Source organism: Xiphophorus hellerii, chromosome 8, assembly GCF_003331165.1.
Source record: "Xiphophorus hellerii strain 12219 chromosome 8, Xiphophorus_hellerii-4.1, whole genome shotgun sequence".
NCBI classification, from domain to species: Eukaryota; Metazoa; Chordata; class Actinopteri; order Cyprinodontiformes; family Poeciliidae; genus Xiphophorus; species Xiphophorus hellerii.
The window spans coordinates 3406027-3431061 of NC_045679.1; the positions used below are offsets into that span (position 1 = coordinate 3406027).

General features: G+C 39.5%; 1 protein-coding gene across 1 annotated transcript in view; it reads right to left on the reverse strand.

The window, feature by feature from the left end:
- LOC116724899 (protein unc-13 homolog B-like) overlaps nt 1–25035 on the reverse strand; it is a 68190-nt gene that overhangs the window by 6446 nt on the left and 36709 nt on the right. Inside the window, exons 11-32 of the mRNA XM_032570679.1 lie at nt 21213–23226; nt 20909–20931; nt 20341–20387; nt 20131–20209; nt 17572–17646; nt 16852–17071; nt 15582–15809; nt 15354–15495; nt 14887–15056; nt 14180–14295; nt 13398–13561; nt 12644–12794; nt 12450–12518; nt 12055–12144; nt 11333–11470; nt 11121–11251; nt 10925–11010; nt 10058–10184; nt 9888–9984; nt 9668–9811; nt 1708–1785; nt 1524–1601 (exon numbers count right to left, since the gene is read on the reverse strand). Coding sequence (XP_032426570.1) covers nt 1524–1601; nt 1708–1785; nt 9668–9811; nt 9888–9984; nt 10058–10184; nt 10925–11010; nt 11121–11251; nt 11333–11470; nt 12055–12144; nt 12450–12518; nt 12644–12794; nt 13398–13561; nt 14180–14295; nt 14887–15056; nt 15354–15495; nt 15582–15809; nt 16852–17071; nt 17572–17646; nt 20131–20209; nt 20341–20387; nt 20909–20931; nt 21213–23226 — 4467 coding nt within the window. The remainder of the gene's footprint in view (nt 1–1523; nt 1602–1707; nt 1786–9667; nt 9812–9887; nt 9985–10057; nt 10185–10924; nt 11011–11120; nt 11252–11332; nt 11471–12054; nt 12145–12449; nt 12519–12643; nt 12795–13397; nt 13562–14179; nt 14296–14886; nt 15057–15353; nt 15496–15581; nt 15810–16851; nt 17072–17571; nt 17647–20130; nt 20210–20340; nt 20388–20908; nt 20932–21212; nt 23227–25035) is intronic.

Below are 25035 nucleotides of genomic sequence, written 5' to 3' on the forward strand. Positions count from 1 at the left end.
TTCCTCCTCTTCCTCACTTCCTTCAAACTAGGAGTTGCAGTAAAGAGGCAACACAAAGGTTTTGTCTCGTTGCTTCCATTCAGATAATTGTACAGTGGTTTTTTAAAAGTTATTTTAAGGTGTATATGCAGTCATGTTTTACATGTTTGCATATGTAGTGGACTTGCCTGCCATGCTAGCGCGCTGTTCAGCTAGAAAAGCAGAGAAAAGGTAAAGAATGTCTTTCTCCAGCAACAGTTACAAAAAATGACTTTATATTGGGTCAAAACATGGATATTATCAGAAAAACACAAAATATTACCATGTATCTTTGGTGTAGTTTCTTGTTCAAATATATTAGGTCACTTAAAATGAGACAAAACTAATTTATAAGTAACTTTTCAGAAAGATATAGGAGCTTGGAGGGAGTTTTTTCACAGTTTGAGACACATTAAGTCTTAAGCTTCTTTCTAAAAAGGAAAACATGCAGATTTGTCTGCACATAATCTTTTGAATTTTATATTAAAATGTTCATTTAAAAGAGTGATTCGTATTTTCCAAGCCAGCCTTAGTTTAGTTTCAAATGAATTCAACATGGTGCATTTCCTAACTCAGTGAGAATCGATAACGAATCAAATTGATTGATATGATGTCAAAAATGGCATCTGAGTCACTAATTTCTTACCAATTCCCATCTCTACTGATAAAGTAATTTATATTACACTACATCGTAAAAAGTTGGGAAATTTCTTATTTTTTCACACATTAATTAATTAGTTTGTCAAGCCACTTGTTTATTTCTATGTTTATTGCCAATTTTGTCACAGTGACAAGACGACATGAAATAAAAACTCTTTTTTCAAAAGGTCTGGATTTTCCATTGCTTTTTGTTTTGCCAGAAAATGAGCTTCTACAACAGCAGCTAGTGAGAAAAGACTACTGGTACCAGCAGACTTGCAATGCAGCAACATTTCAGCATAAAAAGCAGAAGCTAAAGAACTCTACAGCTCTGGGTCGACTCCTACAGACTAGCTACTAACGTCTAGTCAACTGATCCACCCACCACAGGTTTTGGTTCCTCATCCTCTGCAACAACCTGCTGCTCCAGGCAGATACAAACATTCAATGTAGACGTGTTTTATAAAGAGAAATATCCGCCTTGAACAGACTGTGACTCAAACCTACCTCCTCTCCTGCTTCTTCCTCCTCCTCCTCTTCCTCTGTGATTTCGTCTTGCTTTAATTGTAAAGTAAATAAATGTGTTGATCTGCAAGCTAACCTACAATCCAACCATCAACCAGCCAGAGCTGAACCAAAACCTAAAAAATCAAGCAAATTCCAGCGACTACAGCCCAGAACCAATCCAACGACTCCCTTCAGCTACCAAACAATCCAAGCTAGCACTAATGTACATACCCGCGCTTCCTCTGTTGCAGTCTGACACACAGAAGGAGCGAATTCGAATGCAGATTAACAACGTTTTTAATGTTTTTACCATGTTTTGTATTCCTAAGCCCTTCCTACCTGTTTCCCATTTGACTCACCTGTTTGCCCCCCATTGATTCAAACATTTTCTCCAGCTGGATTCTCAGCTGCTGCACGTTATTCATGAGGACACAGGGCTGCAGGAGAACATGAGGAGATTCATTACCAGCACTCAGAGCTATTCATTTAAAATAAATATTAATTATCACAATATGTTCTATGACAAAAACCTGAGCAACTTACAATCTTCTCCTTGTCAATATAAGAAGGAAAGCTCTTGGTCAGGATGGCACTGTACTGCAGGAGAACTTTGGCGATTGTCTGCAAGAAATGAGAAGTCAAAGAATCTGTCTAGAAATCTGTAATGTGCTAATAAACGAGCTAATTTTTTGTTTAGCGACTAAATGTCATGTTGCTACAGTTCTTTAGCCTTAAAATGTGTTGGGATAGTGTTTAGCATTATCCTCTGCTAAATATTATGTTAGTATAGCGCTTTAGCATTAGCTTCTACTGTGTTGGCATAGCATCCTGGCATTAGCTGCTAATAAATACCATTTTGGTATAGCATGTTGGTGTGGGGCTTTATTGTTAGCTTCTACTAAATACCATGTTGGTGCAGCACTTTAGCGTTAGCTTCTGGTAAGTACCGTGTTGAGGCAACACTTTAGCCTCAACTTCCACTAAATAACATGTTGGTGTAGCATTCAGCGTTAGCTTCCGCTAAATACCATGTAAGCAAAGCAGTTTAGCATTAGCAGAACTAATATTCATGGTTAGCACGGCAGTTTTTTTATTTAGCGGTGCCCACCACTGTTACTCAACACTTTGTAGCAGTTTGACCAAAGTGTATTTCACCAAATTAACAAGACAATCAGTGTAAATAAATCTTCTCAAAGCGTCTCAAAGAACAATAAACATTGTTGCTGGTAAAGTGGAGAATGACACTGAAACATTGGACTATAAGATGGTTTTAAACAGTAGCTGCTTCCAACCGATGGATGAAAAAGTAATTTTAAAATTGCAAGAAAACATGTGACTATCAAGAGCAACTGTATTCCTATGTGGAATAAAATAATTATTTACAGTGTGTTTACTTTTATTAGAAGTTTATTTAATATTAATCTTACAATGTTTAATTAGTTTATTATGTCTCACCCAGTCTTACAGAGTCATTGTTTCTCTTTTTAGCCTTCACAGTTTGCCTCAGTGTGTCAGAAGCTTAGCAACAGGCGATAAGTAAATAGTTTTCATACCTTGAGGAGGGACAAGACCAGACCGACGGCGGAGCGATTATTATTAGACACAGAATATTCTGTCTGAAACCCATTTTTAACTGAAAGTTGCATTTTTCTCTGTGTGTGTATTAATCTGATTAGCTCCTTGGGAATGTTGGTGGCGACACTCTGTCTGCGGGAGAAGGACAGTACACAGTATATGTAGAGAGGTGATTCCTTTGTCTAGTTAGATCTCTTCTGAGTTCTCCATCTGTGCAGATGTAAAATAAAGCTGTGTTTTGTTCTTCCTCTTTAACAAGGTTTGGACTTTGTTAATTTTTCTCGCTCCACAATTTGGCGTCACGAACAGGATTCTTCCCGGTTCGTCCTTCCGGTGGACAGCCAGGAGAGGGCTGATCACCAAGACCCTCATCTCCATAGCAGGCCTGTCAGAGAGCGAGGGCTTTTCTGGAACTCCACCGGATGGATCGATCGAGACAGAATCCGACAACCTGGTCTGGGGGAGAACAAACCAGCAGTGTTTAAGGTAAAAAGGCTGTTTTCAAATATATGTAAGAAATTTAGAGGGTTTTAGGCTTAAAACACCTCAGAGTTAGATTTTCCTGGGCGTAGGAAATCTAAAGTCTAAAGTAAAAGGTTTTTTGAAGGATTTTCCTGGGCGTAGGAAATCCAAAACAGTATTCAGAGTCTAGGCTTAGCTCTGAAGGAATTTTAGTAGGTTATTTTAGGCTTAAAATAACTGAGGATTTTTGTAGATTGTTCTAGGCTTAGACAATCTATAAAAAGGTTTTCCTGATTTAGAAAAATCAGAGGGTGATCACAAAGGTTTTACTGGTTTAGAAAAATCAGAGGGTATTTAAAAAGGTTTTACTGGTTTAGAAAAATCAGAGGGTATTTAAAAAGGTTTTACTGGTTTAGAAAAATCAGAGGGTATTTAAAAAGGTTTTTCTGGTTTAGAAAAATCAGAGGGTATTTATAAAGGTTTTACTGGTTTAGAAAAATCAGAGGGTATTTATAAAGGTTTTACTGGTTTAGAAAAATCAGAGGGTGATCACAAAGGTTTTGCTGATTTAGAAAAATCAGAGGAAAAATAAATTAAATAAAAAAAAAATAAATAAATAAAAAAAAAAAAAAAAAAAAAAAAAAAGGGAAAATGGGAGGAACTTTTAATAAAGGTCAAAATACTGAAGAATACGTTCCATGTGGCCCAGAAATAGATCATATGGTTAGAATTCATGGCAGAGTTTGTTGTCAACATGTTCCACAGTGGCACACAGAGTTTGGTTTTCCTAAGAATGGCAGCTTAGAGGTAGACCACATCAGAGACTTAGAGCAGAAACTCTCAGCACAACGTGCCAAACTGATGCAACACACAAAGATTTCAAAGACACACCTGCAAGCACTACAATCACACGAAGAAGCATTCAATCTCTGGAAAAGAGAAGCCTTTTGCAGGGATCAAAAACACCAGAGTAAACTACAGATGGTTCAGAAATTTGCACACAAGGGGAATGAAAAATATAAGACTAAAAAAGAACAGGAAAAATCTAATAAAACAAAATGTGTTTCTTCTCACGCATGTACATCACTGGCTGTACCTGGCTTGAGTCCAACGGCACCAACTGACCCTTCAGCAAACCCATCTGTGGCTCCACTCTACCCAGCACTCCAAGTCCTTGGAACTCCACCACCGTACCGTCCAAAGACTGATGGTCCAGGACCGAAGAATCCATTCTGGGACCCCTCGGACGACTCCCTGCCTCTGGCTATCCTCCACCAATCAAAGACTGAGCAGAAACCCCATCCTGTTGACCTTGAGCAACAACAGGACCAGGACAGAGTTCCCTCACGAGGCATGAAAGGCCCGCCTCCACGACCCCCTACAACTGAACATGGTCGTCACCTTCGCTCTAAAGACCAACCCCTGACCCCACCATCACCTGGCATCTCTGGAAACCGGTACAGAGGACAGAAGGTTGAAACCTATCCCATGGTTGAAGTCCCTGGCCTCAAAGGCCCTGACCTTCTCTACAGAGCTTGGGGACCAGATGACCTCATTGCTGTAGCTAAACAGCACCTTCCCCCTATTGAGAAAGGAGGCAGAGCCATCGCTGAAGCCCTAGAGTATCTCAGCAAAACCATGAGACCAACGACCTATGAACTTAAGACTGTTTTGCTCCATGTTTATGGTCCAACTGTGGTCTCCAAACTTGGTCCAGTCTTCTCACAAGATCTCCGTCTAAGAGGAATGGATAACCCTGACGGAACCGACAATCCACTCAATGCTGACTACAACAAGGCTCTACGAAAAATCGGCGAAGCCTTCATAGAGCAGTTTCCAGTCCGCCCCAGCTACAATGTCATCTCAGCCTGCATCCAAGGTCCAATTGAAGGTTCAAATGACTTTTACAGACGCCTGTTTGACATTTTCTCAGCTCACTCTGGTCTAGAAGTCCCCAAAAATGACTGGATGGGAAATGATCCGGCTGGTCCCTTTGAACTGCTTCTCTGTCAAAAGTTCCTGGAAGGACTGAGGCTTGACATCAGAGATGGAATCAAAATGTCCTACATTGGATGGGACATCACACCAAGAATTAAAGAACTTCTGCTTCATGCCCAACACAATGAGAAACTCTGCAACGATCGCCAGAAGAAGAACAAAGACCGCAAAGAAAAGTGCATGGAAGATGCTCAGCTCACCCTGATTCAACACATCACTGCTCAGAACTCCAACCACCGCCCACCTGCAGTTGATCAATATGGAGGTCCCTCACAAGATCCATGTTTCAATTGTGGCCAGATTGGACATTGGGCTCGAGAATGCCCTCAGAAAAAGCGAGACAGAAGCAGAGGCAGAGGTTTCCACCACCATCAAGGACGTCCAAACCCATGTGGCGGCTTTGGCCCACGCGGCCGAGGGTTCCTAACTCGGGGTGGTTTCAACAATCAAAGAGGACATTATTCCACCTGACTAGAGCCAGCAGCTAGCCCGGTGCCGTTGGATCAACCCATGGTTCAGCAAACTGCAAGTACCAGCACACACACATATATGATATATCATCAAAATGCATATCAGAAGTTGCCAATGTTGACAGTGCAAGTTAAAGGTGTTGACATACATTTTTTAGTAGATTCTGGGGCCACCCAGTCTCTAATAAAACATGAATGTCTCCCTAGAGCTCCATTATCTGGAAAAACAGTTCATTCCACGGGAGCTTCTGGTCAAGTAACACCTGAACCAGTCACAAAACCATTGAATCTCATTGATCCTTTCACGGGACAGGAACTGACACATCAATTTTTGTTGTCACCTGTCTGCCCAATTAATCTATTGGCTCGAGATTTAATGTTAAAAATGTCTCTGTGTCTAAAATGTACACCAGAGGGCATCCAAGTGGTTAAACAAACGGAAACAACCACATTCTCTAAATTACCAAAACTTCTCTACATTTTTGAATGGTCTATTGCTGATCAACAAACTGAGACCATTCTGAGGTTAGCACGTAACCGTGTGCCTCCAACAGCTGATGTGATGCCTCAACAACGTTTGCATTGCACAACACTGGCAACCACAGACCCAGCTGATGAGCTCGGCGATGAGTTCATCTGCTCTCCACCCACATCATTGCATGTGACACACATGTGTTGGCAGCACAACACAACGTTCTTACTGGTTTGTCTAAGCCCTGCCCAACAGCATTTTTTCCAAGTCCCTGAGTCATTTCCACATATCTCTCTGGCTAAAGATCCAGCTGATAAGTGGAAGTCACTAGGACCTCTGGCTAAATCTACTCATGAAGCAACTGATTGGATGTTCCATTCTCCTGGAATAAAATACTCCCCCTCTCTACAAATGTACAGAGAGCAGTTAATTGCTGATTTGTCTGTCCGCCCCTCAAAGGAAGTGATTGATGACAGCTCATGACTGACACTTGATCAGCTCTGCAGCCCTCATCCAGCACTTGACACATTACCTGATCATCTTTGGGCTGTTCACTGTTTAGTGGGCGTTCCTACACATTCACTAGATTGTGTCAAGGTTATTGTGAATCACCAACCATTTTCCATCAAGCTCTGAATGACAACTTAGCAGCTCTAACATTACATCCGAAATGTGCTCTGTTGCAGTATGTTGACGATCTCCTATTGGCAGCACCTGATGCTGAACTCTGTAAAAATGAGAGTTTGAAATTACTCCATTTTCTTGCTGATAATGGACACAAAGTTAGCAAAACCAAATTGCAGTTTGTGCAACCTTGTGTGACATTCCTGGGACACGTGATTTCAGAACACGGCAGAACTATTTCTGAAAAACGCATTTCAGCAATAGTTCAGCTGCCCCTCCCACAAACAAAGAAGCAGTTAATGTCCTTTCTAGGACTGTGTGGTTACTGCAGGCATTTCATCCCAAATTACGCTGAGGTTGAGAAACCATTAAGAGACATATGTCATGAAAAGGGGTTATTGATGAGCTCGAAGGTTACATGGACATCTGAAGCATTAACATCATTTGAAGCGCTGAAAAAACAATTGCAAAAAGCACCCACTCTAGGCATTCCTGATCCAACTCGTCCGTTTACACAGACGGTGGATGAGCGGGGTGGCTGTATGACGTCAGTTTTGCTCCAAAAACATGGTGACCGATTGAAACCAGTCGCCTACTTCTCCTCCAAATTGGATGTTATCGCAGCTGGGCTCCCACACTGTTTGCGCGAGTGGCAGTCGTATAAGAAGCTGTTTTAGCATCCAGAGACATTGTGGGTTATTCTGATCTGACCCTACTCGTTCCCCACTCTGTCACACTCATTCTAAATGAGCAGAGGACGGCGCATCTGTCAACTGCCAGATAGCTGCGCTACCACTGTGTTCTTTTAGATATGTCAAACATAACCATTAAACGCTGTACAGTTTTTAATCCAGCTACTCTTTTGCCAGCACCTGTGGAAGGCCAACCACATGACTGTGTTGCTGAATGGGACGTCCTGTGTTTTCCCCGACCTGATCTGAAGCAAGAACCGCTCTCGGATTCAGAACTCACATTGTTTGTTGATGGAAGTGCATCCAGAGATCCGCACTCTGGCGCCATCTTTCACCACTTCAAAAGACCCCATTTCTTTAGGAGACGAGGCAGCTGATGCTGCTGCAAAATCTGCAGCCAGAAGGTCTCTACCCAACAACCATTCACTACTAAAAGTAAGAGCACTGACACCTTTGCCTCTTACTTTACAAGATTTTCAATCCCATGCAAATCCCTGCCTCCCTGAAAAATTTTTCAGACCCTTCTGCGTGACGTCACATGGTGTTGACCATGTGTCGAAGGGAGGAATGTTGAGGGAAATGGACAAATTATGGTTTACAGTAAATTTTTCAAAATCAGCTCACATTTTTTGTGAAAACTGCATTATCTGTGCTCAAAACAACATTGCAAAAGGTCACAAAATGCAAGGAACAGGAGCACACCCCCAGACACACACACCTTTTCAACATGTAATGATTGATTTTATTGAGCTCACCCCATGTGAAAAGAAAAAATATTGTTTAGTGATGGTTGACATGTTTTCAAAATGGGTTGAAGCGTTCCCAGTTCAAACAGCAGATGCCTCCGCAGTAGCAAAGATCCTCTTAAGGGAGGTAATTTGCCACTGGGGAGTGCCTAGAAGAATTTCTAGTGATAATGGAAGACACTTTGCAAATCAAATACTTACTGAACTGTCTAAAATATTGAATCTGGATCTAATAAAGTTAAAACTAACTAAAATATGTGAAGAAACAGGTTTGAACTGGGTACAGATTCTTCCAATTGCCCTAATGTATATGCGAATGAGACGTCGTCAGAAAAATAACCTCAGTCCTTTTGAAATTCTCTTTGCAGGTCCTCCAAACATGGGGATGGGACCCCCAGATAGTTCTGGGAAAGATCTAACCACATGTGATGATAACATGATTAATTATTGCATTTCTCTAGCAGATCAGCTGAAAACCTTTAGACAACAGGCCCAAGGAGGCCAACCAGCACCAGCTACTAAACCACTGCATGATATACAACCAGGAGATTTTGTGTTTATTAGGAATTTTAGGAGGAAAAACTGGTGATCCCACCGGGGCCATCCATCAGAGGATGCTGAGGCAGCATTAAGAACATGGAGGGAACCAGACGACATCATCAGCGACACTGGATCACAGATGTAGTAATTTTGGTGGAAGACAGAAAAGACAGCGACAATGAGGAGTTATTACTTAATCCAAGTTTTTATTGCTCTAAGTATATTGTATTATCATAATATGAAGGAATTTGAAGTTTCTAACTCTTTTGAAACTTTTTATTGTATGTGTTTTCATCTTTATTTTTATTCTTCTTACTATAGAAATAATTATTTTTAAGTTGTTTCAAGAGAAACAAAAGGGAGGAATTGTGGAATAAAATAATTATTTACAGTGTGTTTACTTTTATTAGAAGTTTATTTAATATTAATCTTACAATGTTTAATTAGTTTATTATGTCTCACCCAGTCTTACAGAGTCATTGTTTCTCTTTTTAGCCTTCACAGTTTGCCTCAGTGTGTCAGAAGCTTAGCAACAGGCGATAAGTAAATAGTTTTCATACCTTGAGGAGGGACAAGACCAGACCGACGGCGGAGCGATTATTATTAGACACAGAATATTCTGTCTGAAACCCATTTTTAACTGAAAGTTGCATTTTTCTCTGTGTGTGTATTAATCTGATTAGCTCCTTGGGAATGTTGGTGGCGACACTCTGTCTGCGGGAGAAGGACAGTATACAGTATATGTAGAGAGGTGATTCCTTTGTCTAGTTAGATCTCTTCTGAGTTCTCCATCTGTGCAGATGTAAAATAAAGCTGTGTTTTGTTCTTCCTCTTTAACAAGGTTTGGACTTTGTTAATTTTTCTCGCTCCACACCTAATAAAGAGAATATTAAAGAACTAATAAATAAAGGTTTTGAGGGTTACCTTGGAGAAGCGGCGGCTGTAGTGAGCCATGACGCTGGGGTCGGGGCATTCCAGTTTCTTGATGATCTCGAAGCTCTGGTTGAGCTGGGTGAAGATGTCCACCACGGAGCAGGAGAACAGAGCGTGCTCAGACGTCTGCTGGAACTAAATCAGATTGGGTCTGAGCGTGGAAACAGCAGTTACTGGTAAAAACAGAGATATTACAGCTGAATGCTCCTACTCCGTCTTTCTTGTCTCTCTCCAGCGCTCCATTCATGAACTCCATCGACACATCCTCGTTTTCGCCCAACCACTGCAGAACGAACTGCACAAACCAACTAGAACAGAAAAATCACAGTTAGCACCAACCTCCCCACGTTTTATCTGCGTTCAAAACGTTTAAAATCTTACGATGGATATTCAGGAACGACATCCTTAAAGATCGGAAGCTCCTTGACGTATTCATTGTAGAGCCACTTGACTTTAAAGTGCAAGTTCATGTAGTCGGTGCTTTTACACAATCTGTGCTTCTCATGCTCTGTAGGAAAAAGGAACAAAACAATATTTATAAACCAAACAAATCCTGCCTTTAATAACACAATTAAAGCTTCAGTAAGTTTTATAAAAAAGATATTTTTTAACATGTTTGTTAAAACTGTCACCATGAGACAGATAATCTGTGAGAAGATCGATGCACCAAAAATAACAAATCAGAGGCAGGAGGAGGGGCTTAGCGCTGTCAATCATCCTCATGTACAACTTACAGCTATGGGAAAGCCCTTTATACACCATCATCGATGGCCATGCTAACTAGCCTTAGCATTCACAACAAGCTGTGCTAACTTAAGCCTCTTCTATAAAATATTAGAAATACATTAAAAGATGGAAAAAAGATTATAATTTGAATAATTGTTAAATAATAAATTTTTTTTTTGCCTAAACATTCCTTTTATTTAAATAATTTGAACAGAGTGAATATAAAAAATACCACATATTAAAAGAAAATGTGTTTTTATCTATAATGTCTATATATTTTGGCTTAATTACAGCTCTGAATATATATGTTGAATATGTTTTTAGTCTGTAGTTCGGATAATGATTAATCGATTACTGCATTAGTTGACAGTTATTTCAATAATCGATTAATTGTTTCATTATTTCCCATCCTTAATAGTTGTAAATTTGGGAAAAGTTATCCTGCACAATTTAACTCAATTTGAGTATAATTTAAGAAAAAAGAATCGTGTAAAGATCTAAAGGTGTTTAACTGAGACCAACCTTCCAGAGCGTACTTCATGTCTTGGGCGAACAACGTCCACATGACTTCTGCTGAAACTTTTCCTACACTCAGTTCCTGTGGAAACCTGAAGAAGGAAAAAGTTTCACTCAGAAATCAAAAACATTTTGGGGAAAAAACATGTTATAAACCAAGCAGTGAGAAGGATTAAGAGTAAATGTAAAGCAGACGACTGACTGATTGAGCACAGGTGTGTAGGAGTTCCTGTCCTCCTCTATGATGGAGACGATCAGCATGATGAGTTTGGGCCAGAAGTCCAGGTTCTTGATGCTGGGGCCCTGCTCCTCTAGGGGGAGCTCCTCCTTGTTCTGGATTAGAGAAATTAAACACAACTTTACCAGATAAAAACAGGCATGAATCTAACATAATCCCCATAATGCATCACTCACTGCGTCTGCAGGCTGGTACTGTCTGCTGTAGAGTTCGTGGCAGTTGTTGAAGATGTAGTCGTAGGTGGAGTTGAGGCAGGCTTTGACGCAGTCCCTCACCACCTGACTGGCTCTGGGCGGAGACTGTAACTCCTGGACCTGAACGCCAGGCAGAGAAAAAAACACACAACAAAATCAAGTTACAGAACTTCCTGGAACCGTCAGGAGGTTCATCAACTTCACCAGCAGCAGATCCAAACCCGGTTCAGCTGACTAGAGATGAACCGATCCACTATCAATATCCAATATTGAAAGAAATCCTACATCGGGTGAAAAACTCATCACAATATAAACGTTTCACATCAGTCAACATGACTTATTGTTTAGTTTTTTGTTTTAACCATCTGAAAAACTTTTATCCAGTTTTCTCTTGGCAGTTTTTTTTTTGCTACTTAAGTTCTGCAATGCTGCGATTGACAGTTGGTGGTTACCGTAGCAACCAGTAACTGACAGCCCCTCCCCTTTTTCTATTGCCATTGGTAACTGTGAGGCAGAAGCTGCTGGGCAGATTTAATAATTCAATAAGTGCAGTGAACCTGGTGTGAAGTCGGCCATATTGGTCCCGACCAACAGAAGAAACTAACATGTTAAAATACAAAATACCAAGAAAAAATAAATAAATAAAAAAACAGGCAAGTTAACTTAATGTGAAGAATAAAAATGAAGTTGAGGGTGTTTGGTACCTTCATCCTGAAGAAGGTGATGCTGGTCAGAAGATCCACTGTTGATTTTAAATCTTGCAGCCGATCTTTGCTGCTGGCAGGAAAGTGGTTCTGCAGAAAAAACATAAATTTAGGGATGCACTGAAGGGCTAAAGTTATTGAGATAAACAATTATATTGTTGTTTTGAGACAATTTTCAAATAATATAATGGAAATGGAATAATATTACAAGAACATCCTCTCCAACATCAATAAATTTTTATTTCTAGCTAATTTTTCACATTATCAACCAAGAGTTTAGTGTTTTGAATGTAAAGTCAGTTCTTTCACATGTAAACATATTTACCTTTCTGAGTGAAAATATTCCAACATGTGATTTTTAATCATCTTTGAGGCGTTTTATATACAAAACTTACCCGATAGGTGGAGAGATCAATACGTAAGGAGTTGTGCAGCTGGTCTAAAAGCTTGACAAAACGTTCCTTCTGTATTGTGAGGAAAGAGGAAATAAATGTAAAACTGTGCCCTACATTAATCATAGCAAACCACAGGGAGAAACGTTGAGCATAAAAAGAACACGTGTTGTTTTTTGTGTTAAAGTTGTACAAACCCCAAAGTTGGAAGCAGCGAAACGGTCGGAGGCGGACACATTGGTGGAGGCGGTGGTGTGGGCGTAGAAAGCGTTGATATTAGCCAGCAGGCTGCTCATCACTGCAGGAACCCCAGGACACATGTACTTAGTGGACAAGCAGGCAAAATGTCTGGAAACAGAGAGTCAGGTGAGGAAAAATGTTGGTTAGGATGTACGGTGGCCAAGAAGGGCCAACAAAGTGGAAAAGCAAAACCTCAACAACAAACAATCACCATGGAAGTTTTGCTAAAACTAGTTATGGTAGAATGACTTTCACTAAAGAATAAATGCTAAATTAAACTTTCATTTTAGAATAAGTTCTGTGCTAAAAGGGAATTTTGTCTTTCAACAAAAATTGTGTTTTAGCACAAAAGATAAGTTATAATAATCTTGCATACATAACTTCTGCTGCTGCTTTTGATGTTATATTGTGTTTTATTCATTTTGTTGACCCTTCTTGGCCTCAGTGAAAACTGAAGCAGCAGCAGAACGACTCATGATGAACGACACCCAATTTTTAACAAGTAGTAAAGAGAAAAGATTAGATTTTGATTTAAAAGTCGTAGATTTGTCCTTTTTTATTCTTGAGTTATAATTGGGGTTGGGGCACAAAAAGAAAATCAATCCAGGGTCCGCAATTGGCCCCCGAGCCAGACTTTGACCATCCTTGGTCTGAAGTGCCACATGCAGCTGCAGGTTTTTAATCTGGACAGACAGGAAGTGGGAGACTCACGTCATGGCTTGGTAAATGGCCTCGATCCCATAGCGCATTGCGAACTCGTCGACTATTTCCTGCGCCACGTCGTCAAAGTAAAGTTTCCACGAATCGTCACCTCTGGCCTCGGGAATCCGGACCGCACCCTGACCCAGAACGTCAGTGGAAAAGTGGAACAGGTTCTGCAGCGGACAGAAGGAAAGCAATTCAGAACCAGAGGATTAAAATGAATAAAGCAACAAAAACATGGAAGATGAGGCATTTTTATTCATTTGAAATTGTGTGGTGACACTATGTGTCCAAACATAATAGAAAGTTTATTGTAAGGAAAAAGTGTAATAAAAAAAGTTGCATATGCAGCAAGTGGTAACCACAAGGTGTGAGATACAGTAAATCGGTGTCCATTGATAAATTAAAGAGCCTCTGTGTTATTTTTGACCAATATATGTAACTTAAATCTCAACATTCTGTCCTTTTTTTCTCGAAATTTTGACTTTTTTCTTAAAATTCAGAATTATTTCTCAAAATTAACTTTTTTTTAGAATTCTGACATTTTTTAAAAATTGACTTTTGTTAAAAAAAGTGACTTTTTTAAATAAATTCTGACAATATCAAAATTCTGACTTTTTAAAATAAATTCTGCTTTAATTTTTTCAAAAATCTGACTTTCACAATATTCCAACTTTCTCAAAATTGTACATTTTCTCAAAATTCTGACTTTTTCTCAGAATTCTGACTTTCTCAGTGGCCCAAATCCTTTTCCGTATTATGGAAATGCATCTGATCGTTTCTCGCTGTACCTCATGCAGGCAGGTGTACTGGACGTGATATGGAGCCACTTTCTCTTCTCCTTTGATCTCCACGTTGATTTGGAGGCGAATGGCTCCCGACACGGCCGACTTGTCCGTCCGTTTCTCTGCAGTCAAACAGAAACACATTCAGTCCTTGTTGATTCATAACTCAGCTCCAGCATTGAGCCTCGGCTACGCGTTACACAAGACCAGTTAACTGTAATTACAGGTTATTAACATGGCAGCTCCATTGCAGGGAGTCTTTGTTTCTGCAGCGCTAATAAAAGTCCTCCAGCTGATAGTGAGCAGGACAATGGCAGCTCAGCCTGCTGTTTGCCCTGACAGGGTTGTTATTAGGGGCAATTTTCACACGTCAGCAGAACGGTTGATTTCAAGGTATCTGATTATCTCATGTTGTGAGGGGAAAAAATGGGAAATGGGAAGAAAGGAGAAAATGGTTTGGGAATGTTTTATGACTGATCTGTTATAATCAGAGGTGGGGACTGCTAGCCAAAAAGTTCAATCTAACGCTAAAGTTCTACACCAACAAGATATTTAGCAGAAGCTAATGCTACAACGCTACAACAACACAGTGTTGTTATTGCTAATCTGATTCTTGTATATTGTTTTTAACACTAAGAATTTTTTGTTTTTGTGTGAACCTTTGTTCTTGCTGTTCTGGCGGCCATATTTGCATTTTTCCACAGTAAACTTACCCAGGTTGTACCAGACGTCCATTTCTCCGCTCAGCGTTCGAACTTCGATGATACTCTGACCCAGGAAATCATCGGACTCCCTCTTCAGACGCTGCTTCACTCTGGACTTGATGTCATCGTCTTCGTCCCAAACACGAACTTTGATGCGATCTGAAGAATTATGGCACTCGCTAAAGTAAAAGAAGAAAAGATTCATTAAGAAATACAAACTTACCATAAAAAGAAAGAAAATTTTCTGCTTGGCCAGTTATTTCCTGTTCTAACAGTGTCTTGGTAATTAATCCACTCGTTTCCCTTCAAGTACGCCATATTTATAAGATACATTAAAATAAAAGAAACTTTTAAAGGAAAATGAACATGTTTTCCAGCAACATAATTTTTACTGCCAAAGACATTGTTAAAACAAAAAAGCCAATCTTTTACGTTTTTGTGTTTGGATTTCCAAACCAAGCAGATTCTTTACTTACAAGTGGAACTTTTCCTCCCAGACTGGGTTGAGGTTGCCATAGATGGTTTTGGTTCTCTTCTTGGTCTTCCCCACCTGAACGGTCACATACGGGTCACTGGAACCGGTCTTGTCTTTCGCCTGAAGTCCCTGCGCACAAACCACTGAAACAAAGACAAACATAATCGTACACAGAGATTAAGCTATGCAGACTGACGAGGTAACTTCTAAATAAACGTATTGATCAGACCTGTGATGGTGATCTTGGCCGACCACTTTGACGTCCCGTCCAACACGCTCTGCTTGATGGTCTTCATTTGCTGAGCGTGAATGGCTTTGGTGACGATGAACACCTCCCTGATCAGCTCAAAGATCTCTGGTTTGTTCCTCTCTCTGATCTTCATCCTGTCTTTCATGGCCATGATGATATTCTGGGTGCGGTCTTCTGCTCCATGTTTGGAGCTTTTCTCAGCCGCACCTACAAATTCACCAAAAAATTAAAACGCTGGAAGCATCAATTGACAGAAAGTAGTGCACCAAGTACAATTGGAGAGCTAATCTGCTAATCCGCTAATAGTGGAGAAAAATTAACATTTAGAAAACATATAACGCATTTAGATTTCCCTTTATCTATTTTTGGAAAAATTCAGAAGTGCTGATTTACTTGGTGTTTTGCAAACTTGGTTTTGAAAGAAAAAGCTCACCAACGTTGAGTATTAGCGGTGAAGTTGTCAAATTACATGCTAAATGTTAAATGTATGTGTGATAAATTAATAGAAAAAAGGACGCAGTGCTTTGCTACATAATATCAGCACTACAACAACTAGATAAAAAGGTCAGGAAAAACTTTAAAGAAAAAATAGCGAGAGAAGTAGCTCAGTTATGCTAAGCTGACTATGATAACTTTAACATGTAGATGTGCTGTGGAATTAAGTATGTTTCAGTTCAGTTAAAAGTATAAAAATGGCGACCTACACATCAACTCTGACAGACCGCCAGCGAAGCAAGTGCTTAATTAGCTAATCAACCACAGCTGTGTTAGCTTAGCTAATAGCAGCGGTAGCTAATCTACCACAGCAATTACTTATTAGTAATCACAAAATAAACACCAAGCTTAAACACATACATCTGTAAAAGACTGAATGTTCTGTTATTTGTGTGGGAAATGTTTGAGTGTTTTTTGGTGTTGAATTCTGATACATAAAGTGGTGTTGTTGTCCATTGCTATGGCAACGAGTCTGCGTGTAGTGTAGCCGACACAGAGAGCAAGAAAAAAGAAAAACACAAGTGGTTTTGAGTTGTTCTTAAATGGTTTTTCTGGTCGTTGTTAGTTTTGTGTTAGTTTTCCCTTTACTGTGACGCATAGTCCTAATGAATCATAACTACATTTACAGGTTTCAATTCGTTAGCAGCACAGCTCTGGACGGCTTGTAAAAGAATCGTCTTTGTGCCCTGCAGCATTGTGCAAATGTGCAAAATTTCCAGATGTAAACAATAACATGAAACTTGTCTATACTCACGTTGTAAACAATCCGCATTAAGCAGCTCTTGGCACTTTTCATGGCACTTGACGCCACACTCGGAGCAACGCATGCCTTGGCGGGCGATTCCCCACAGCAGCCCCTCACACTCATAGCAGTAAGTGGGAGTGGTGGCGGTCCACACCTCAAAGTTATGCGGCGTCGTGCAGGAAATGGGGTAGATGAGCGCCTGCAGGGTCTTCTTGTAAACATGGTTTTTCTACAAATAGATGGAGATCATTTGTTTATGTAAGGTGGAGAGATATAGATGAATAAACAAACACATTTTTTACTCATTCTTCAAAGCTAAATCAGACCAATGTTTCTTTTTCCATCGAGTCAAACCAGAAAGCAAGTATGACTCCAATTAACTCAAATGACCAATGAGAAGCTTGTCTATGGAAACCCAAAAGACGGTTATGCCAGATACAGACCAAATGTATGTAAGCTTTTGAATTTGAGAAAAGTTACAGAAAACATCTCTAAAAATGTTCTCACCATTTGAATTTAGCAAATTGAAATAATTTTTTTAATTCTAAGCTAAAACAAGAAAAGTTTGGCCTGATTCAACTTCAGACTGTGAGGAAGGAAATGTGTTTGTGTATGTAAATATCCGGTTTCAACTGTAAAAATTTAAATGATTATTCTTTCTAAAAACTCGTAAGCTGAAATGAAACAAAGGCAGATAAAAATAAAAAACAGCAAAGTAGTTTTACTTACCAGCTCCTCGTCTTTGAATGAGGACCGTGCCGCCATGGCGGAGGCGATCCCTGCCTTCCTGGCTTGGACGAGCGACTGAACAGGGAACATTTGCATAAGTTTGCATCCAGTAAGCAAATTGATGTGCCACACACAAAAAAAGAAAAACCCAATAAAGGTCCATTTTATTGCTGTAGCAGTTTGGAGTGATGGTGGTTAAAGGAGAGGTCAGTGGGGTTAGCACAGTTTGCTTTTTTTCTGTCAACTCCTTACAGGAGGAAAAAAAAAACATGTGAGTGTTGTTAGTTTTAAGCAATTGTAGATTAACAGAAAATCTAGACCAGAAGTCCGAATCAGAATAACAGCACTTACTTACCAAGTATTTTTGGTTTAGTTTTTAGTGCAAATATCACACACTTGAAATAAGACAAAACTAACTTACAAGTAACTCTAGGGCATAATAAAGGTGCTTGTTTTAAGTCAATAACTCCTTAAAATGAGTTTCACTGTCAAATTATTTCACTTAAAACAAAATATTTTTGCCATTTCATAAGTGAAATGATAATAACCAGAAAAATCGTATTACCTAAGAATAATTTTGTGTAAAAAAAAAAAATGTAATGAACATTTTTTGTATAGTCCAGGTTTAGGTTGCTAGGAGACCGGTGGAATTCCACTAGGGTTGCTAGGTTACGGGCAGATTATTTCACTTGTAACAAAATATTTTTCCCAAGTTGTAAGTGAAATAATCTGCTAGTACTAGAACTTTTTCATCAATATTAAGGAATTATTTACTTAAAACAAGCTGCTATATCTTGCTGAAAAGTTACTTATATGTTAGTTTTGTCTTATTTTAAGTGAACTAAGATATTTTTATTACAAACTAGCCCAAAATACTTGGTCATATTTTGTGATTTTGCAACGTGAACTGTGTTAGTGCCCTAGAGTTTCTAACTAGCAGAAGTGAGGAAAGCCACAGGGTGAGGGAATGATTGGTGAACAATATTTAATTGATAATACGAAGCAGGAAGAAAAGTCACCCAGGACCAACAGGGTGCATGCATGTTTCTATTCAGATTAAACCGGTGCACCATGCTGCTAATGTTTTGTTACGCTCTACTTGATAATTTTATCTATTTTTACCTCAGCAGGAAAAGGGGAGGGGCATCTCTGTCTATAACTTACCATAGCCTGACCAGGAAGAGAGAATGCATTCAAGAGAGTTGTGGGGAATAGTTTCAGGTTTAGGAGAGGAGGGAGAGAAAAATTAGCATTCGTTTTTCACTACACACATTTGTTTAAGTTATCACCCTTGTAATAAACTTACATGTTGAAGATCATATAGTACATAGAAGTCATAAAAGTATGTTTTTGATCCTATGGAGATATTTATTTCTGGTTTCAAAGTTGTGCCCTTTTGACATCTGTTCTCAGTTGGAGATGCTACTTTGTTTACATTTTTATAAGGAAATGTTCACTTTTTCCTCTACCAATGTGGACAGAGAAGGACTTCATCCTGGAGAGACCATCATGTTTACATTTTTACATGCAAATGTGAACTTTTTCCTCTCACATTTTTTTAAGCTAAAAAGGGTTTACTTTCACAGAAGCTCTTTGTTTTTGTTAAAGAGTTTTTAATAACTGAGGTCAGTGGTTCCCAAAGATTTTCTGCCCCCCCTATGGATTAGAATAAAATCCCCCACAAAAAGAAAAAAAAATCAACTGGGCACACATCGTTCAACCAGACATAAACCTAAACACATATTTTATTTTCAAACTCCACTGAAGTTTATTTCACACTTCAGGTTGCAACACACTACAAACCATCTTTACAGTGAAACACTTTATAACTGTTTTTTTTTTTTTTTTCAATCATACCAACCCCCTCGCCCCTGCAATGGCACTGCGCCCCCTCTAGGGGGCGCCCCACACTTTGGGAACCACTGACTTACGTAGATATTTGTAAATACACTATTATATGTTTTAGAATCTCAACATTCTAAAACAGTTCATTGTGATTTTGTAAATTGCATTGTAGTGTAAATATAGCATGGGTTAACTTCTAGAATAGTTTAATAACTATATTTTAGTGTATAAATAGCATGCTAAAAGTAATATGCTAGGCAAATTTACATGTATAATATTACAATAATTAAACTATTACAATAGCAAAAATGTATATTTCAGTTTTAGCAATGAATAAAAATATACTTAAAAACACTAAAATATGGACTAGAAGTATATTTTCAGTACACTATTTGAGTATACTGAAGTATACTCAGAAAATGAGCTTCAAATATGCTACTTTTTGTTCTGGTCCACCAAATTTCTGCATAAAACTTTGAACATCACACCATTTTCCTACCCTATTAAATGTCATGAGATACTTTTTGTTATTTTTTGTAAGAATTTACAATAAAACACACTGAAATGAAAGTCTGAGACATATACAGTAAATGCACACAAAGCAAAATAAAACCACAGCAGTAACATCTGTCGGTTTCACAATAAAAAACTTGAAGCCAAGACAAACAAGCAAACAACATAACAAATAAAAGTGAAAGAATTAACGGTACTGACCACGTCGCTGACCAGGGGGATGGGCTTCTTCTTACGCAAGTCTGGCATGCTGTCGATTCCATACAGACCAGATCCACCACTGCCAACATAATGAGGGCAGGAAGTCATGAAACACAGAAAACTTTCACTATACCTGCACTGGTACCATAAACTCCTTCCAAAGAATTCAAGTTAAGATCAGTAAACTTGTAATAAGAAGGTAAAACCTACCTTGGTTTAGCCCAGGCCTGTCTGGTGTTGGGCTCCACATCTCTGACCTGTGGGAATATTTTAAAGATTTTAGGTTGAAGACATTTTGAGAGGAAAGGAGAATTCTAATTGAGCTTAACCTCTCTGATGTCACGTAAAAAACTCATTAAGTTATTAAACTCAATAGCTGTACATATGGTACCCTGGTGATGATGAAAAGAAGAACAAAAATATACTTTATTTTCCCACAGTGGGGACAGACAAATGGTAGCATGCAAATTCACACAAAGGTCAAAATATTAAAAAAATTAAGATTTCTAATAGTATAGAGGAGTATTTATCAGTCGTTGACATCGGCCCAGTTTTACTTATCAGATCAATACCAATATTTTAATGCAGATATTTCCTAACCGGTAGTATTTGTCTTGCGAACAAAACAAATCAAAACATAAAACACACACAACCCACATTGTTTTTATTTTCTCCAGAGAGATAACGAGTAAAAACAAAACAACAACGCCACAAAGAACGCATCAGCAAAGAAACATGAGTGAATAATTAAAAAGAAGGCTGATATTTTATGTGTAACCTGATTTTCTTCTCTTCCAAACTCTGAAAAAAGAAAAAACAGATCATGGAGAATATAAATTACATAAAGTCGTTTAAATTATGTTTTTAAAAATTCAGGTGCATCAGAGTCTGCGTTCACTTGTTGGTCAATTGCGATTTTTTGCTGAAATGCAATGTTTTATCCCCACATTCAGATCATCCAAAAATTAAATCTTCAAGATCTTTACATTAGATTAATTAATCAATAAAACCAATTTATACCTAACTTCTGGGTTTGTTATTAAAGTTAGAGAAGAAAAACCTGAATGCTGTTTTAAAGATACCTGGGATGAATTCGTCTTGGGATTGGGATCCCTGAGATCCCTGAGATCCCTGAGACCCGTAGGAACCCTGAGTGGATCTGGAGAGTCGACGATGTGTCTGTCTTTTTTCTCTCAATATGCGCTGAAAATTAGCAATTCGCTCTTTATGGCTGGAATCAGTTGGTTTCACTTTGTCTCCCTCAGCAGGGGGGCCGTTTTCGCTGATTGGCTCCAGAAGACTTTTCGGCCGTACAGCAGGACTGTGGTTTGGGGTTACGGCAACGCTGGACAACTCTCCACTGCTCTCCACGGTTTCTTGTGCCAACTCTAATGAGTTATACTTAGTTGGAGTGGGAAACTCTTGTGGAGAGACTGGTGCATTGTCATATGTTTGACTAGTCCCACCGTCCCGCATTGCAGAGGTAAATTGGTGAACATCCTTCTCATTGGGTTCACTGGCTTGTCCAATTGATGATGGAGACAAGTGAGAGTCAGTAACTCCCTCATGGTCGGGCATTTCAAACTTCCTCATTGCCCCTTTCAAAGCAGACCTAAAAGTGACCACAGCCTCGCTGAAGATCGTTTCATCAACCTTGTCAATGGGAGTTTTAGGTGTGGTCTCTGAATCTATCTCAGAAGATGTTTGTGATGATGATTCCAGTACTTCTTCTTTGGAAAGGCTCTGATCTGTCCATTCCCTGTCCAGACTTTCAGCGGACCCGAGATCAAGAGTATCCCCAGATGATGGATATTCATCGCAGGGCGAATGTTGTGCCGGGTAACCGTCATCACAATCCGTCAACAGCACGGTGGAGCAGCTCAAGCTCCTCGATGGCTCGCTGTCGAGGTCGTTCGCACAAGCGTCCATTGTGTGGTAACCAGAACTTCGGGAAAATGGGCAGTTTGCAGCGCAGTCACAGTCCAGTGTTTCCTCCTCAGCTTCATTGTTTGGTGTCCTCCATGCAACCTTACTGGAAGAACTTGAGGAAGAGTTGTACTGTTGTCCAAACAACAGAGAAAGGTGTTCAGAACTGCTGTTTGGGGAAGATCCCACTGCAACACATTGTGGTTCCTTCTTCCAACCGTCTTGGCCACAAGAGGAGATGTCTTCTTCACTCCAATTCCAGATATTGCTTTCTGTGTCACCAGAAGGAAAACCTGCTTCTTGGTAGCTTGAGCTGTGAGACGATGACAGAGAGCTGGTGCTTTGGTAGTTCTGTCCACAATAACGCTCCAGGTGGCAGAGTTCAGGATTTGAACTCTGCTCCAAGTTGGCAAAGCTAAATGGACGGACAACACCATCAGTTTTGTTGTCTTCTTGCCAATGTTTAGTTTCTCTAGAGCCTGAATCATCTCCATACACAGTGTTATCCAACAGTGGACTGGGATCTCTCTCGTGGAGACACATGACGGCGTTCTGTCTGCCCAGACTTCCTCGTCTGATACGTGCCGTTTGAGGAACCGGACTCGGCTGAGGTGTGGCTGAAGCGCCGCAGTACAGCTCCCCAATTTCACTGAGCACTGCGTCGACACAACAGGATACTTCATCCACTGAGCCGCGCACAGATGTTAAATACTGCCTCAGATCAGATATTTCCTCCTGGATCTTATTGATGCCTTTCAACTCTTTAAGGATGTGCTCCACTATGTTACCAGAACCTTGCCCTGCTTCCTCAACTGACATCTTCTCCTGTGCATCATGTTTGGTATCATCCCCAGCTGCACTGCCATCCTGGCATCGAGTTGCTGTCTTTTCCCCAACTGAGGCTATGCTAGTTTTGTTGCTGGTAGAGTTGATCGCTGAAACGTCACAAGGGGGATTATCTTCCAGCCCCAGCAGCTTTCTGTGCAAGCTTTCCCCCAAGTCTGGGCTCTTTGAGCTCTTCGTCTGCAGCTCTTGCCTTTTTGGTGAGACTTGAAGTGGATTTTCATCTTGTCCACCAATCCGTCCTTTGGGAAACATTCCTGGGAGGTGGAGCCTGTTGTCAACTGGTCCAGCGCATGGGAAAACAGCTAGCTCTGCGACTGAGAGTACCTACAGTAAGTCTTTTTTGCTGATGTGAGAAGGGAAAAAGAAACATAATTTCTGTAGTTTTTTAGGTAATCTTGAACATACAACCAATAAACTACTGCTTCTCCTGCTTTTCATGTTTTGGTTCAAGAACTAGAAAAACTTTATTACATTAACAGCAATTACAGCTAATCTAATTAGTAATTTTTAAAGAACAAAAAACAGATTAACAGTTGAAACCAGATATTTGCACACTTTATAAAAAGACTGTTTTCCATCACTTTCTAATATTAAATCCAATTAAATCTCCTAAAAATTAGTTAAAGTTAGACTATTAGTTGTTTTTCTTCTACTAGCCAAATATCCAAATTTATGTCATACAAAACAATTCACAGGTTTTTATGTGGAACGTAACTCAAAGGTTGAAGTGTACATAAATATTTGGTTATTTCCACAGTAAGAGCAGAAAAATGAAAGATTTACCAAAATATAGTTCAACTTGTTGGATAAATTGTTGTTTCACAGACAATTGAAGGATCTATTTTAGTCTGAGAGACAACTATGGTCTTTACAGAGCAGAAATCAGACAAACAGTCCAGTTTTAACTGACATCTCAGCTAAATTTGTGGAGGGAACAACCAGCAGCTGCTTAGCTGTCTGTAATTAGGAGCTCTGGAGGGGCAGAGCAGCAATTAGACGACAAACCGATTCTTAATCCTGAAGTTACGTCAATCTTTCAAAAACCAACCAGCTGCAACAACCGATCACTCAGGTTAACGGACACTTCACAGGGAAGAAAAACTAAATAAAACCTGATTTAACGGCAGATGATTTAGTTATTTCCTGTTGGAGAAATTTAGTTACGGAAGGAAGAAAGAAAGAACAAGAGAAATGAAAGAAGGAGGGAAAGGAGTAGGAAAGGGTGAAATGGTGAAAGAAATGATGAATGGAGGGAAGAAAGGAATGAAAGAAAAAATGAAAGTAATAAAGAAGGATGGAAGGTAAGAAAAGAAAAGAGGATGAAAGGAAGCAAGTAAAGAAGAAAGGAAGGAAAAAAGAATGAAGAAAGCAATGAAGAAATGGCATAAGGACGGATGAATGGAAAGGAGGGAAAGAAGTAAGAAAAGGAGAAGAAATGGTGAAAGGAAGGACAAAAAGAAGGAAGAAAGAAATGAAAGAATGGTAAACGGAGGGAAGGGCAGATGGAATCAGAAAAGTCAGAATTCTTATAATAAAATAATTTTTCTTATTTCTTGGTCCTGATCCTCCTCAGCATCACTACTTATGAATCAAGTTGAAGGCAGCAGGTTGCAGTTTGTTTTTCTGAAAACTAAATTAAAGCTGATATAAAAATCAAAAACAAATATGAGTTTTAAAATAAGAGGAAGGAAACATTTAAATCTACCTTAAACAAAAAGCTGTCCTTGGTTTGACGTTTTCAAATTTCAGGGAACAAATCAGAAGCCATATAATAACTGTGCCAAAAACACCAATAAGTAAAAACTTAAATACAGACCTTACCTTGTGGGAATAAATGAAGTTCAAATCCACATGGTGAGAATCTGTGAAGCTTTTTGATTGTTTTATAAGACGCTTTGCTACATTTCAGACGATTTAACAGCTACAGCTTTAATTTCAGTCACTTAAAGGAGAAGAATGATGGGAGGAGACGGGTTTTCCTGAGAAAGGCATCCTGGATTCCCTCCCACTGCGTTCGATGCCGCTCCTCTTCCTCTCCTCTTCCACTCCTCTTCCTCTCTCTCCGTATTTTCTGCCTAATTTCTAAACTGAGGCTGAAATGCAGCAAATTCTTACTTTCATTCATTCAATGTA